Raw genomic sequence first — 15,651 nt, 5'->3', positions numbered from 1 at the left:
GGTGCAGAGATATCTTCTCGCTTCTTCACTGGCGCAGGGGGCTTCTCATCTTTATCTCTGTTCAAGCATCTTATAGGATATTACTTAGTTCATCACAAACACTTTTGCTTAAATCTACACACATTAAAACAATCATCTCCCCAAATGCATATCTTTCCCATGATTTAAAGGAATGACTTAAATACAGAGTTCATTTCCATGGCTCAAGTAAGAATAGAACAACTAACTCTTCAACCCTCTGTCCTAACAGTCTTTTCACTCTTGCTTTACTGACTTCATGGTGTTGGTCTTTATGTTCACTCTGTCTTTCCTTACTCTCTCAGAGAAGGGCTAAGCTCTGGAAGCTTCATGTTGCTAAGAAAGAGTTAAATCTGCTCGGAGTCTTTGTTTCTCTCTCTGTAGCTCATAGTGTTAGATGTTCAAGGCCGAGCTGATGAGGGAGGAAGAACTCACAGAAACATCAGAGATTGGAGCACTCGGGCAGTCCGGAATCACAAAAAACCAGGCAGGATCATAAATGCCTTCTCAGCCACCCCTCGGTGTAAATCAGGGTGGCCTCCGCCCAAATGGTGCCCATAGCTCTTATCAGGGGCCCGGCAGAGATCTCTCCCTGCTCTAGGGAAGTTTAGAGAAAGTAGCTGTTGTAAAGCAGCAACCTCTCCTTCCCCCCTGCCCTTCTCCCGGGAGCCGATGGAATCCGGCCAGGCCTCAGGCCAGCTCCCCACAAAAGGGGGGAGCAGCAGGCCCAGCTCGATGTTACCTGTCTCTCTCGGGCCAAAGGAAAGAAGGAAAAGGACCCACCTACCGGAAATTCACAGGGTTTTATATGGTACTTCCCAAAGTTGCAGCTAACAATTTCAGTGGTCAGAGTAGATGTCAATATTCTAACTAACTCTCTGATAGGTCCCTGTCTTTTCTGAAGCAATTCCCAGGTCCTGACCTGGAGAATTATTTTACATTCTTTTATAACTAAAAACTAAACTGTACTAACCCATGACACGTGGGTTAGAAGTCAGATGAAAATGCAATTTTCTTCTACATGCTAGGATTTTCTTTTGTTTTTTCTTTGGTGATGTATTTTTTTTCATGCTGAAAATGATGTTCAAGAGAAGCAGGTCTTCTAAATTAAAATTGCAGGGGGTGCTAATGGGGGAGTGACATGCTAGATTCAGAATGTAACTTTGCTGTTGGCATTCTTCTCTTACCTTTTACTGTTTTCTGTGAAATTGAGCTTGAATACATCAAAGCATTTCTAATATAATGAAACATACCAATGAAGATGACAAAGGAGTATTTTACACCTTGTAGAAGTTGTATCTTATCTTGTATTTCTTTAAAGATTTCATTAGCTAATGGAAAGGGAGATAAAGAATAGTATGGCTGCTTTTATTTTGAGTTGATTTATCTATGAATTAACTCATTAAATGAGTAAGAAGGGTTAAAAGAAATGGACAGTAATATACTTTCTACAGCAGAAAGGTCAATATTAACAAGGGAGGGGAGAGGGGATGCACCATTACAATGGTTCAGAAAACTGTTGGGGATTGTATTCTGTTTTAGCTGCTTATTAACTAGTGATTTCTACTTGTTCATTAAACACTGAATTTCTTCACAGCTTTAGTAGGCAGTTTAAACTTATTTTCCTGAGTTAATATTTTGAACCTTCACGGAAATTACGTTTGTTTTGTTTTGTTTTTTCCTAAACGTAATTTGCTTTAACTATTCTCTGTTTAATTAGAATCTAGTGTCCCTCTTCCTCAGGTTTTAGTGGTTGAACATAAGCAGTGCTGGGGGAGGGAGGGTGGATGTTGTTTTTAGTTGGTTGTTTTGTTGTTGGTTGGTTGGTTGGTTTTTTTGTTTGTTTTGTTTTGTTTCATTTTGTTTTGGTTTTTTTCATTCAGTTCTTGTCCATATACTAGTTGCAATTTAAAGTTTACTTGAAAGGTTTTAATACCCTCCTGCCATGATTTAGCTTTTGTAAGTGGAAAAATGTGTATATTCAAAAGACAGCCTTGGAAACATAATTTTAACTTAAAAATAAGAGGATGGGGTATGAACTCCCAGTCCACCTAATGTAACTGCCACATAAAAATGTTCTCCTGTAATAAAAATAAGGTGCTCTATCCTTTGAAGACACTCTGTAATTATTTTCATATTTTCTGCTGGATGAGAACAGACTTTCCAATGCAGCTGATCAAATACATCCGTATTCCTTTGTACCATGGAGCGTCTGTACTGTTCACCCTTATCCAAAGTGGCAGTAATCCACTCAAGGCCAAAATTTAAAAGTTGGAGATAACGTTGGATAAATTTATGTTGAATACTAGACAGCAGTACAGTGAGAACAATCCAGAATGGATGCTTGGACTTTGTAGGTACAATCTTCAAATGTCAGTCTTGGAATATTGTTTAAGAAGAGGTGATATAAAAATGAAATGTGGTGTGCCTGAAAGCCAAGGTATAAGAGTTTAAATAAATCAGAACGTTTAACAGAGTAATTTTCTTGTATTATACTGCTTGTGTAGTAGTCTGGCTCAGTTTGAGATGGAAGATTGACAAATAACCCATTTGAGGTTGAACTATTCTCAAAACCTTAACTACTTGAAGGAGTTTGTTTTAACAGTCTGGCAAAATAAACCCCTAATTGTTAACATGTACTAAGAAAAGATTATTGGTTTCTGCTATTTATGAATAAATATATCAATGATGTGCAATGTAGCTCAAAATCCAATATTTGCCTTCAGCCTTAAGGCTTTGAGAAGACCTCTTACAACACTTATCTAGTATTTCCACTTGGTTCAAAGACTTTAATTAATTTGGAACTGCTAAAGTCTCTGCTTTCTCTCTTGTTCTAGGATGTGTTTGTATTTAGACATGAACTTGCTCTCCTAAGAATATCTGCCTTCATGGGTCTAATAATATTAGGTGGAATAAGTCGACTTTTTTATACTCAGCTAATGGGTATTTTCACTGTAAGTATCTAATTTTAGAAATATATATTAGTTTTATTTTCTGTGCAATTAGTCAAAGCAGAAAAGGAGGTTGCATTTAAGGGAGGACTAGAAAAACACTTGTACTATGAGGCACATGTTTGATATGTGGTCTGTCAAGCCTCTTAACACCAGTGAAATCTCAGAAGCTTTCTAACAGTGTCTAATAATTCCGCCATCAAGTGAGTTTCCTGATTTGTATTAGTAAAATAACTTGTCCTGGAATTGCACCATGTACGAGGTATGTAGTTGATTTTTCTTCTAATTTCAAACTCTTGTATGCCCTGGTCAGAATTATGTGACTGTGAAACTAACTGTTAAATCAAATTTTGAGAACACAGTATTTTTGTTAAGTATTTTGATAAATATGCTTATGTTCATCTCTTTATTTGCCAAGCTATGGAATGTAATCATGTGCAGCTTACAGGCCAGATGCATATTCTACATTTAGATACACAGGAAAAAAAAAAAATCCTCAGCATTGAAAAATTTTTCAGTTAAATGAATTTGGTAATGTAATAAATACATACAAGAAACAAGCTTATTTTGGCATAACATCCTGTTCTGTACATTAGAAGTTAATAGCTGCCAGCAGATTCTTTAAAGTTATCTTGAGAATCCATATAAATGTTTAAAATATTGTTCAAGATGACAGAGAGAGTAGATTAGTTGGATATGTACATGTTGAGTCTATGATCTTGCCTGCTGAACTTTTATTTTAAAGTTAATAATGTACAAGATGGCAGCATGTCTGTTGCTACAGCTGTTGGAGATACGCTTAAGATTTCATTTTTGAATTAAGAAGGTTTGCACAGTATTAATTTTTGTAGGTACATAAATGGAAAACCTCTCAACTGTATTGTGTATTTTTTTTGTATGGAAAAAAGAAAAAAAAAATACAGTGTAGTTTTTAATTATGTTAGATAAAGCAGTAATACTGCTTTTTGGTTTTACTGTATTACCTCAACATATTTTCTGCCTTTTGCTTTTCCTGTCATGGTAATTATATTTTCTATTATTATTACCATTCTCCATCTACTCTACCGTAATGCATTCTGCACTTAACTCTCAACCTCCTGGTCAACAGATTTACTTTTGTGCACCTTTACTGTGTGCCTGATTTCTGTTCCAGGGTCTTGCTGACAAGTTTCCTCTTCCCTGTTTAAATGTTACCTTTATGTCTGCATCATCTAGAGCTGGGATGTTTTTCTAGACACCACCACTATGGTGGCTGTGTAGCTGAAGTGGTGAATTCTGCTCACCAATAACAGTTGAGAGAGACAGAAACTTAGTGAGCCTAATTGTTCAGATACTGAAATACTGTCTTTTTAGTTTCTGTTGAATGGATGTATATATGAGAAGGATCAGAAAACTGGTCTGATCAGTACTGCACTAAACCACAGATATGATATTGAAGAAAACAAGGAACAGACCCTAAGTTTATCATTCGGTTCTGTGTGCTGCCAGAAGCTAAATTTTAGCAGTGACCATCAGCATCCATTCAGATACTATTACTGTATGTGAAATGAGACCTCTCAGTCTGAACCTGTTTGTGTCAGATATATCAGAAACCTGGGCTGTTTCTTTTCTGACACAGGATACTGACTGCACTGCCACTGCAACAAGCACAAATGCCCAGTTGTAACTTCACTGTCCTGAGCCTTAACACTTTCAGGCTGCCACCACTGCACTCTATTTGTAAACTGCTGTAAAGTCTCTTCTTTCTCTATCAGTTTTATAGTATACTGTGAAGTACATCCTATTTATTTACAGAACCTGCAGCTGCACTGAACAGGTGTGGGGTAGTAGCATTTTTAAGTCCAGTTTTTCTGCTGAAATCATAATCACTGAGCTGCAGTATGCCTGGGCACACTTTTCTGTTGTCTTTGCCAAACGTTGTGGAACAAACATGCTGCAGTAATTGTGAGAGTCAGATGCTAAAAAGTACAGATCTTCGTTAAGGCCTTTCACTGCACTCTACTTATCCCACCCTATAGCAGAGCTGTTGTCACATGGACAAGTTTTTAGGCTTGATGGGATTGCTGGAGAAATAGCAATCCATTACTGATATATGTTCAATCATCAATTCATTCACACCGTGTGGATGCTGTTTCATTGACTCACTGAAGAATGTAGATTGTGCAGTCCATCCCCCACTCAGAGAATTTCATACCAGCAGCACAATTGTCTTCTCCCTTTTCATCCCTTTCTTTTTAAATACAGAATTAGCAAGAATAAACAATAGTTGTTTTGAGGAAATCGGCTTGGCAGCAACCAGTCAGACTTCAAACAAACAAAGCAAATCTGTTTGGTGCAGTTGTGCATAGTCTACAGTGGTGTCAGAAACTATTTCCGCACAAATGGTTTTTGATTGCCAGGATTGTAGTGTGAAGACTTGCTTCCTGCATAAATACTGACAGCTTTGGCTAGCAGCTGGAAAAGGCAGAGGGGAAGGCAGCAGGTGTGTTAGTAGTTTCTTTGCAGACTCCCAAAATACATGCCTATGGTGGTGAAGTAGGGAAATAACAAAACTAGACTACCCACCCAGAAGCTGAGCACATTAAATGTGCAAGACATTCAAGCCCTGTAGAGGCAATGAACCATGAATAGTAAGAAGCAGTGATGTTTCTTCTGTGTACTATGCTGGAGTTACCGTTCAGCATCTAGCCTTCCTGTGTAAATTAAACAAATTGTATCTGAAATGAGCCCTATATTAAATAATGGAATTAGTGATAAAATTAGCTTAGTATAAGGTATAGATCAAAACTTAATAGCAGAACACAATCATTAAAGTGTAAGAGTGCAAACGAGGACCTTGAAAGAAACTTAAGATGCTTGGAGGCTTGGATATGCACAGTTAAAGCATTCATGTCATATGAACTGCTCCGTAGCTGTTCTTGAAAGCATTAATTTCAGTGATTGCTGAAGCTGCCTAGGGATGTGTGCAAGGGACAAGAGCATGGGCCTTTTGAAAAAGGCAAGGCAACTCTTGTGCTTGTATGGCAGAACAGGTAATACACATTTTTGTAGTTCATGCTTTTGTGCTTCTTCTTAGAGTTTAACGTATACCAAGATAGTTCCACAGCTCCAGGGAAAAAAAGCTGTTTTTAAATAGTAGAGACAATAAGTGTTGCAGCTCTGTGATCTAAACTTTGCTGCGTGCTGAACTGTTGCTGAATGAGTCCAGCAGGTTGGTGTTTATATTACTATTTACCTGTATTTCAAGTGCAGCAAAATTTTTTTGGAAAGAAAGATAAATCTAAGATTTATCAAACTTTAACCCTTTTGTAACAAGACTTCCCAATTCTCCATAAGGTAAACTTGCTTGCCCATAATTACATAATTTTCAAGAAATGAAACCAATAGCTAAAGCCCCTTTTTTCAAGGAGTATTGAACATGCTTATTAAAAAATTCCATGATTATTAAAAAAATTATGTTTGTATTTACAGAGCGCTGTCCTTTTTCCACAGCATCAAGATAGATAAAATTTAATGTGTAGAATAAATTTACATATGTGATCTTTGTGTACATTTTTAAAAGCAGAGCTATAGTGTACTAGGATTGAGCTAAGTGCTAGATTCACAAACCGTAAGAATGAGCAGAAGTTTTTCATAGATTTTCATAGGATTGGCATTTTCTCCTCTTTGATATATTTTTTCAGAAGTCATAAAATGTCTGGCTGAATGCATAACTGAAAGAATATATCTGATATCCCCCATCATGTTTTTCTGGAATGGGGCAGTAGTTAAAAACAGAAAAGCAAAGCAGGACATTATGAAGTGCTGGTGAAGTATTCTGCCATGCGGGCTGGCATTTTGCAAAATTCAGGTTTGTTGTACTGTTGACTGATCTGTGCCTGTCATTGCGTAAGTGTCATTGGTTATAACAGAAGATTAATTTTTTATAAGGTCTTTAAGAGAAATATACATGTATTCTGCTGTTGTCCTGTATCATGTGTGTTCAGTAGGTACCAAGGTGCTTGGAAAAAATGTGCTCTTCTGGTAAAAATGAAAACTTCGTAAATTGTGTGCTAAAATTTGTCTCTTACAGGGAAAATGCTCTTGAGGCTGTAGTGCTTGATAAGGTGATTAATACACTAAGTAACCTACCACACAGTAGTTTCTCTGAGTACACTTGCCACTATTGTGATTGTGGTATCACTGTTAGGGTATCATTAGCACAAGGCTATTCATAACTCATTTGGAGGTCCAGGAAGCCAAAGAGCAAAGGAGGTGACTTCCTACAATGAGAGGAGAACAGCTGGTTGGCAAAAAATGTCCTTAGAGGAACTTTTGACATGAATTGTACTGATGAAGAGGGGAGCAGCTGAGGTGGCCTCTGTATACAGGATTAGTGCTTTCTCCCTAGAAACTAGCATATGTGAAACACAGTTCTATCAGAAGGGGCACATGGCTCTTTTCATCCTCCTTCCCCAGTTGGTTTCCCTGAGCTTTATTTGCCTGTCATTTTGTTATCAGCCTGAATTTTGATACTTCTTCTAGCATGTACTTTACACTACTCTTGGGGAAGTTTTATTTGGATACTTTGGAAATAGAAGTATCTAGGTTCTCTGTAATTCATAAGCCTCTGAAATTTAAATCTAAAATCCCAATTTAGGAACTCTAGGGCTCTTAAGAAGATACTTGTCTTGAAACCTCATCAACAATTAGTATTCTTACTTAAAATATTAAAGTTTTTAGAGAACTGAATGAAAAAAATTGATTTCACCCACAAATTAAACACTGTCAGAGGTAATTTCCAAAATTATCATGCAGTTTTGTTGAAAGCCTGCCTGTCTTTGCTTGTTAGTTGCTTTGCCACTCCTCTATTGCCTTGCATTTATTGTAGAGCAATTTTTGAATTTTATATTCCTTAACTGGAAATTTATATTCCTTAATTGGAGCCTGTGTTCTTACATTTTCAGGCAGCATGATTTTAAAATGATATTGTTTGAAAAGTAGAAGCAAACTTTAAATAAAACAAAAGAAAACATACCAAAAAGAATTTTGGGAGTTGCACCTTACAAGGGTGCAACTCTTTTATGCTCTACTGAAGGTAACAATTTTAAAGATTATTGTTATTTTTTTCTTCAGACCTCCTCTATCTGCTTGTACGCCACAAGTAGTCTTTGGCCAGAATCACTACAGGGTAACAAGGTAGCTCCAGTACAGACACTTTAAAACTTGATTAAGGTAAAGATGCAGGGTTTTGTTGGTGGCTCGTCCTAAGTAGTAGAACTATGATTTATATGTAAATTATCACTTTGTCCATTTCAGAAAGTTTTAAAATCTTATGAAAAAAAAACCCAAAAAACCCCAGACAGTCTGTTGTGCAACAGTTATGTACACCTATTAATGGTATTGTATTGAGGTGACAAACCCAAAGTTTATCTAGACTAGAATGTTTTGCACTTAAGCTAGAAGAAAGTATTGAGAAGAATGTAGTTGTATTGCTAACTTTTATTTCCATTTGCTTTTTTCATGTAGTTATATAAAATAATAATTTTGGGGGGGAAGCTAAATTCAATAGTACTTAGAAGCTTGCTTGCTTTCTCAAGACTTATTTTCTTGACATGTGTTTTTTTTAGAATTTTTCTCTCACTTATATATGTAACAGGTGTTGTGTGGGTGGTGGATTTTTTTTTTTGGTGTGGTGGTGTTTTCTTTTGGTGTGGGTTTTTTTGTTTGTTTGTTTTTGGTTTTGTTTGTTTGTTTGTTTGTTTGTTTGTTTTTCCCCTCTCCTCAAAAACCCCATAGGCTATCTATTCATTTATTCATAGGGAAAAAGCAAAATTTCACCAAGGAAAAAATTCTGGTTTATCAATCCCATATTGTTTCTGATGCATGGTTGTTAAAGGAAAAGAGCTCTTTTAAAAAGAGCACTTTGATTGAGTCTTTTTAAAAAAGATAGAATGGCCAGAATGCTCCTGTGTATATTAGTAGAAGACTAGCCCTCGCTTTTGCATTTCTCTCACTCATATTCCATTTTAGTTTTGAGAAATTATTTCTCCATGTCTTTCACAATAAGAGTTAAATGATGGTAAACCCCAGTTTTTCTGTTTTTACTGAAGGATTCTTCTACTGGTTATGTTTGATCTACAAGGCATTACTATAGAACGTGAAAAATGACATGGCATGCTGTTTTTAAACATGCTGGTTTTATGATCATTTTGATATTTTTTTCATATCTGGTGAGTTTTTAAATTGCTCCAAACTCTGCTAAGAAGTATTCAGTTTGTTGACTGTTTTTCAAAAGCTAGTACCTTTTGCATATATGAGATTTTCTTCCTCTCAAGATCCATGGTGTTCTCTATTTTGTTGGCTGCCACCTGTCTGAAGCAATCAGCCACTTCTTTCTCTTTCTCTGTACAAAAGGAAAATCCGGTCTTCCCATAGATGGTGGAAGGTAACAGGATAATCAGTTCAACAGTGATCCTCTGATGTCATTGTGGGAGCACTGTAAAAGCGGATTTTCTGTGACCCAGATAAAATAATTAGAAATTACTTGGACACTTACAAATAACTGATCTACTAATCTCATTTCCAAAGTTAAAAAAGGCCTGTCTCTCAACGTAACACTACCAGATGTTTCAGTTAAACAGCATCCTTTACAGAGACTAATCTGAACCCTAATTTTAAAGGATTACCTTTGATTATTTTTATTTCAAACACTAAACAGTGTTCATTTTTCCATATGTTCTAGCAAACTATTTCTATGGTAGAAAAGAAATTTTCTTAATTCTTCCACTATGGTCTGCTAAATATGATTTAATGTGATCTATCCTAGTATTGCAGAGAAAAACTTTTAATTGAAATTATTTAGTAATTAACTTGTTTCTCTGGGGCAGTACTATTTAATGGATAGGCTTTTATAAATTTAATAGATACCATGTGGCATTTGTGCAAAGTAGTGGATGTGTTATCATAAACTAAGTGGACAGTGACTTTATTAATTTAATTAATGCTACCAGGGTTTCCTGTTAATTAACTGTTTGAATGGTGCACATTGATATGCCAGTATCCTGTTGCATCAGTCCTTTCTAGACGCGGAAAAGAGAAATTTTCCTTTATTTTCTTTAGGAAGGATAGAAGGGAAAATAGCGTCCAGCAGCCTGTCTGATGCACAATATGGTGCCTACTACATGCATTTTTCCCTTCAGAAGCTTTTAAAAATGTTGCAGCTTGGGGTTTTTTTGTTGCAGTATTTCTTCTTTTCACCTTAAATTAGCAAGTGTATTTTACAAGATAGTTTTTCAACCTTTTTACAAAGATTGAGTTTCAAAATAATGAAAATGTAGCTGCAGTTATTCTGTTACTAAAATCAAGAGCTTTTTAATTCTTTGTGTATTTTATAGTATTGATCTGTTGCTGATTTAATATGCAGAATGACAAGTGATCCTGTTCTGCTGAAATGCTTTTTGTCTTTAATAATAAGTATCTTGTAATTAAAAATATTTGCAATCATATCTTTAATCAGATAATCTATTAAATACCATTTTGATTAGTGAATACTAAGGGCTTTTCCTGTTTTTTCAAACATGGCAGAAGTGTAATCAAGGAACTATTAATCCTCATAATTAAGTTTAGCATATTAAAAATTTGGATTGTTAGGGGAAATTAGGATTTCCAGGCAATTATATTCTTTATGTGGCTACAATATAGTGTAAGATATAAAGTAATTACAGAGGGGGAAAAAGAAATATAAACTATAACTTCAAAGAGTAAATGGAAATTACTAACAGAAAATAACTTAATGTTAACATTATCTGTCTTTCTCTTCCTCATTATTCATATCCCTTCCCTTTTTCCTGTCTTTACCTTTAATCCACCTATAGCTAGATCTCCTATTAGAAGACTGTGTGAAGTTCTATAAGTTAAATTGTCAGGAATTAGTACTGTCCTGGTCTTTGAATACAATTTTGTTAACTGTAAATTCTTTTGTATCTTTACCTTGTTTGTCTCAAATAAGTTTGCAATTTTTTTAGCATTTTAATGAATATATTCTGACATCTTTAAATACATCTTTACCGTAAAAATGAAACACTAGTTTATTTTAAAAAAACCCAACTCTTTTATTAGCTGGTTAAAAAATAGAAATAAATAGAAGTATAAGAAACTCTAGGTAGGAAAAGATCTCATGTCTTTTATTTAGGTCACTGCATGGTCTTATGTAAATATGAATATTTTTATTGAAATTAATAATTTACTATATTTTAAGGAAAAAGTGCAAGTCAGAAAATGTAATCAGATTTTCTATTGTGCAAGGAGTATAAAATATCATTGAATATCCTGCCAAAATTATCACTGGTTCATCTCTCAGAAAGGAAGTCCTTTTACTAATCTATTTTTCTAATAGTAAAGGTAGAAAAAGTAACTTGGAAAAAAGTAACTATAAAACTAATATTTGAGTGTTCCAGGGCTTGAGTACATTTTGTTTACATGGTGCTTTTCATATTTAGACATCTGACCTTTAAAATTACTTCTGTGTGAAGATCAACAGTAACCTTTCTTAAATATTTTTCCCTTATATTTTTGTCTCAAGGTATTTATAAGGATAAATAAGTATAATATGTTTTGTCATGTTTCTTACCATGCAGCTATCTGCACCAAACATGCCATGGATTTGAAATAACCTGAAGTTAAGAGATCTGCTTGTATTGTCTGCATTGTAGATGTTTTTCCTTCTTTGAGTTATTATCTGATAAATAAATTGGAAATATATTTGACTGAATTAATCAGTACACAGAGGAATGCAGGACTCTTCCCTAAAAGTAACGCAGTGTAGCTTTATTTTTCGTTTAGCACATGAATCTGATATAGGGGTTTAAACTTAGAACTAATAATTTTCAAGCTGAACATAATTAAAATTGATAAAACTAGCCATCTTATCTTAAAAGTCTAGATTAAGAAAAGAATGCTAAAAAGTGGCCAGAAGTAAGCCCAACATGTATTTAACGCCAAAAAAAAGATAATTTCTCAAATACAATGTATTCTTTCTGTGTTTAGGACTTTATATTCTTGGGTTGCTCACCTGTCACTTGCATGCACACCATTAAAAGATGTTAGATAGCAGAAAAAAACCCCTTTATATAAAGGATGTGTTGTCTTCAACTTCAAGATAAAAGCAAAGACTGTAAATCTGGGGAGGCTTGCAAGTTTTGTTTTCTATTTTTCTGCTTCATCATACTTTTCTGCTGATTCACCTATACTGAACATTTGAAAATACTGAAAGCATGGCATAATGCTTACATCCTACTATTGCAAGTATTTAATAGAGCTGTAATGATTGCATGTCACTTTAAGGAAACACAAGAGAAAAATTGAATGAGGGATTGTAGTGGCATGCTTTGGACTTCATCCTGTAAGTTACAAATTACAGTTTATATTTTGGAAAACATGAATCAGTAAGTGAAAAATATCCTTTGCATATGCTTTTTTATGATGAATTTATTCATCATAAAGTCCATCCTATAGGACAGTTTGTTAAACAGTGCATGTGATCTTCTTAATTTTTTCTTTTTGTCAGTTGGTTATGCTAAATAAAAACGTAGATGTGAAAGGTACAGTTCTCTTTGGAGCTAAGATGGATTCATTTGTGAGCGAATTTGAAGTTGGTTTGCGGAACTCTTTCTGTGCTTTTACATAATGTCTCTTTCTCTCCATTCTTCTCCTTCCACTTATAGCAGTCCTGGCTGTCAGTAGCTTAGAGTAAGCAAGCTGCTCTTATGAACTTGTAGTATATCCTCAAAGTGAAAAAACTCCATGTTTTTCTTACCCTCAGCAGAATCTGAACACTTTGCCCTTTTCCTATTCCTGTGTTTATTTCCTCTAATTTATTTTTCCTGTCTCACTAAGGTGTGATGTTTTCTCTCTAGTTCCTTTAAGATGCTTGTCATTGAGTATGTATCTCTGAATAACCTGGTGCAGGAACAATTTTTGTTCCCATTCTGGATGATGACTTTGATCCGTCATGTCAAATTAATCAGTTGTGTTTGTCAATTTCATCTTGTATTCGGTTCAATTTTCAAGGTATTTTTAGAGTTAGATATTACTAGAACTCTATAGATATGTGGTTTTGCTTATACCAAGTTATTTTAACCTTTTGGATGAGTGCCAGTGCTCAAAAAAGGTTTTAACATTACCTTTAGCTTTGAGTCTGAAAAAGAAATCTTAGCAGAGTTCTATTTGTATTAATAGTAATCCAAGCTGATAGTAGATGCAGACAGCCAAAGCCTCTTAGGCTGAACACAGTAATTCTGTAGCAAAACCTTGGTATGCATCAAATGCATAATTAAGAGAGACGATACTGTGGTTGAAAGACATTTGTGAGATGTCTTGATGAACAGACCACCTTGTCATTCAGAAGAATAGTGGTTATTCTGGTGCTTTGTCTCCACAAGAAAAAAAAATCATGTCTGAGAAGGAAGCCTTAAATAACAGGTCAAAACTCAACTGTGGTACTTTCCTTTTCCTTCATCTCCTGTCTCAAGAGGGGCTACTGACTTTCCTGGGGTGCTGTGAAGTTTCATTTTCATGTCAAAAGGTAAATTGGTTCACTCTCAAATGAAAGTACATTTCAAATGAGCCTTGTCTGGCAGCGGTGTTGGGGGAGGGAAGGTATGAGGGGCATTTTGCTTCTTAAGTTCAGTCACTAGCACTTGTTAAGCAGCTAAACATCAGAGCAATGTTTCTTTGCTAGTTTGCAACTTTTAAAATGCGTCTCTAATTTTTTTTTTTTTAAATTTTGAAAAATTATCCAAGAAGCAAAGGACTTACTGTTCAGTCCCAATTTCTTTACTGTAAAGCAAAAGTGATCTAAAGTATATGTTGGCATTTTAAGGTAAGAGGAGGGGGTAAGGAAGCAGGGAGGAAGTGGGAAGAGGGGAGAGAAAAGGAAAAGGAGTGAGTTTCTGGTTTGGTGCTTTAACTTAGTTAATTTAACAGATTACAGTTTTGAGGGGAGCAGACCCTGATGAGAACCTTTCAGGTCTTGATAACGTGCCATGACAACACTTAAAAGGAAATACAATCTCCAGTTTCCAACCTGCAATTTTTCCCCCCCAAAATGTCAAACACAGTATTTTAGGGAGCAGTACAAGTGTATTAATAAATAAGCAATGTGCAGAAATGTAGCAGAAAGCCATGTTTAAGGTATTTGATGATGTTACTTCTGCACTCGAAGCTGGTCTAAAAGCCCCTCTTTTGAAATGGTAGCATAAATATTCCATGGCTACAAGTCAGTTTAGAGTGTGGACTAGCATGTTACCGGTTTATAAATGACCATTTGCCGTTATTGCTTTCAAACATGCCAATATTATTTTGTGTCATTTGATAAACAGCTTTGAGTTAACCAGATAATAATTCCTAGAACTGAGATATTTTTCAATTATAAAAGGAGTTACAGCATCTCATGAAAATGCTATTACCACCTTACTGTAATGCCATGGAAGTAAACTCTTCTTCACTTAGTCCTTTTTATTCAGAAAGCCATGTATGAATTTCTGTGGTCAGCAAAGATGGTGTTTTCTCTGACAAAAGCTGAACAAAAACCCAGTCCAAGGAAGCAAAGTATTGGTGTGCAGTTGGGTCCTTCCCTAAAAAGGAGATTGACTTGTGTCTTGTAATGCTTTTCTGATGCTTGTGGCAGGAGAGGGAAGACAGGCCCATAATGTGAGAGGAGCAGCAGTTTTTCTGTGGGAATCAAAACAACAAGCAGTATTTACAGTCTGCTGCCTCCTGTCCTTTCCTCCCTCACTTGCTGAGTGGGTGTTAACACCCACCTAACGATGGGGCCAGCATGGTTTATATAACCTTCTCTGGGTATGCCTTTTCTACACAAACTTCTGGGAAAGAACTTGAGCATCCTGGTGGATTGGCAGGAGAAAATGGGACTTCACTCCTTTGCCATAGTGCATCTGGGATTCAGATGGATAGGTCATAGACAGAATTAAGATTTTTGCTGTTAAGTGTGTGGTAAGGGATCCTGTTCCAAAACTCTTCAGAGCTGGGAGGTAGAATCGAAGGACAAGAATTGGCAAGGGAGTTGGGGCCACCCGTGTCGGGTGGAGCAGGGAAGCAGCTTCCTGTATGTTATTTCCCACTCATATTGTGCCCTTCCCCCTTAAAACTTTACAAAAGATAGGGGTGAAGTCCCAGCAATGCCTGCACTGAATTATATGCAGGAACAATCAAAGAGCGCAGTATGGTTTTTAGTCCTAGGTAGTGTTCTTAGATGAGGAAGTTACAGCTTAATTAAACCACAGTCCCTTTGTCTGTATGAGGTTGGGACAATTGAGATTAGCTCTTGGTTTTATTCAAATTCTACTGTAATTTTACAGGTGCATTACGTGAATGCCTGAATCAATGAAAAATAAAGGAAAATACCAAACTACCAATGAAAAGGAGTTGAAATGATGAAAAATATTTCAATTAATTGTGTTTTGAACTTCACAAGTGGTTTTGGGATGTAATGAACTATAAATGTGTATTGAAAACCCCTACATGATCCTCACAAAGGAAGCTTTTTTTTGAAATTCACAGTGAAAAGTGAGAAAAAAAGTACTATAGGTAATCTTAAAAGTTTTATTTGGGGGTGTTCTAAGCTAGCATTGATCTGTTACTTTTCTTAACATTTTATAATTAAAGTATGAATTTAAGTTGC

General features: G+C 35.6%; 1 protein-coding gene across 7 annotated transcripts in view; it reads left to right on the top strand.

Annotated features, from left to right (window-relative positions):
* Positions 1–15,651, top strand: part of ZDHHC21 (zinc finger DHHC-type palmitoyltransferase 21) — a 37,992-nt gene that overhangs the window by 17,123 nt on the left and 5,218 nt on the right. For 5 of the 7 annotated variants that reach the window (XM_040091240.2, XM_040091243.2, XM_040091244.1 and 2 more), the window contains one exon: positions 2,856–2,972. The exons of 1 other annotated variant lie outside the window; for it this stretch is intronic. In XM_040091240.2, the coding sequence (XP_039947174.1) occupies positions 2,856–2,972 (117 nt within the window). Of the gene's footprint in view, positions 1–2,855; positions 2,973–15,328; positions 15,558–15,651 lie in introns of all 7 variants that reach the window. One more of the 7 variants, XR_009208636.1, reaches the window with a different exon arrangement.

The sequence above is a fragment of the Hirundo rustica genome, chromosome Z, assembly GCF_015227805.2.
Source record: "Hirundo rustica isolate bHirRus1 chromosome Z, bHirRus1.pri.v3, whole genome shotgun sequence".
NCBI classification, from domain to species: domain Eukaryota; kingdom Metazoa; phylum Chordata; class Aves; order Passeriformes; family Hirundinidae; genus Hirundo; species Hirundo rustica.
The sequence above is the reverse complement of the archived record's forward strand: the minus strand, read 5'-3'. Positions and strand labels throughout refer to the sequence as shown.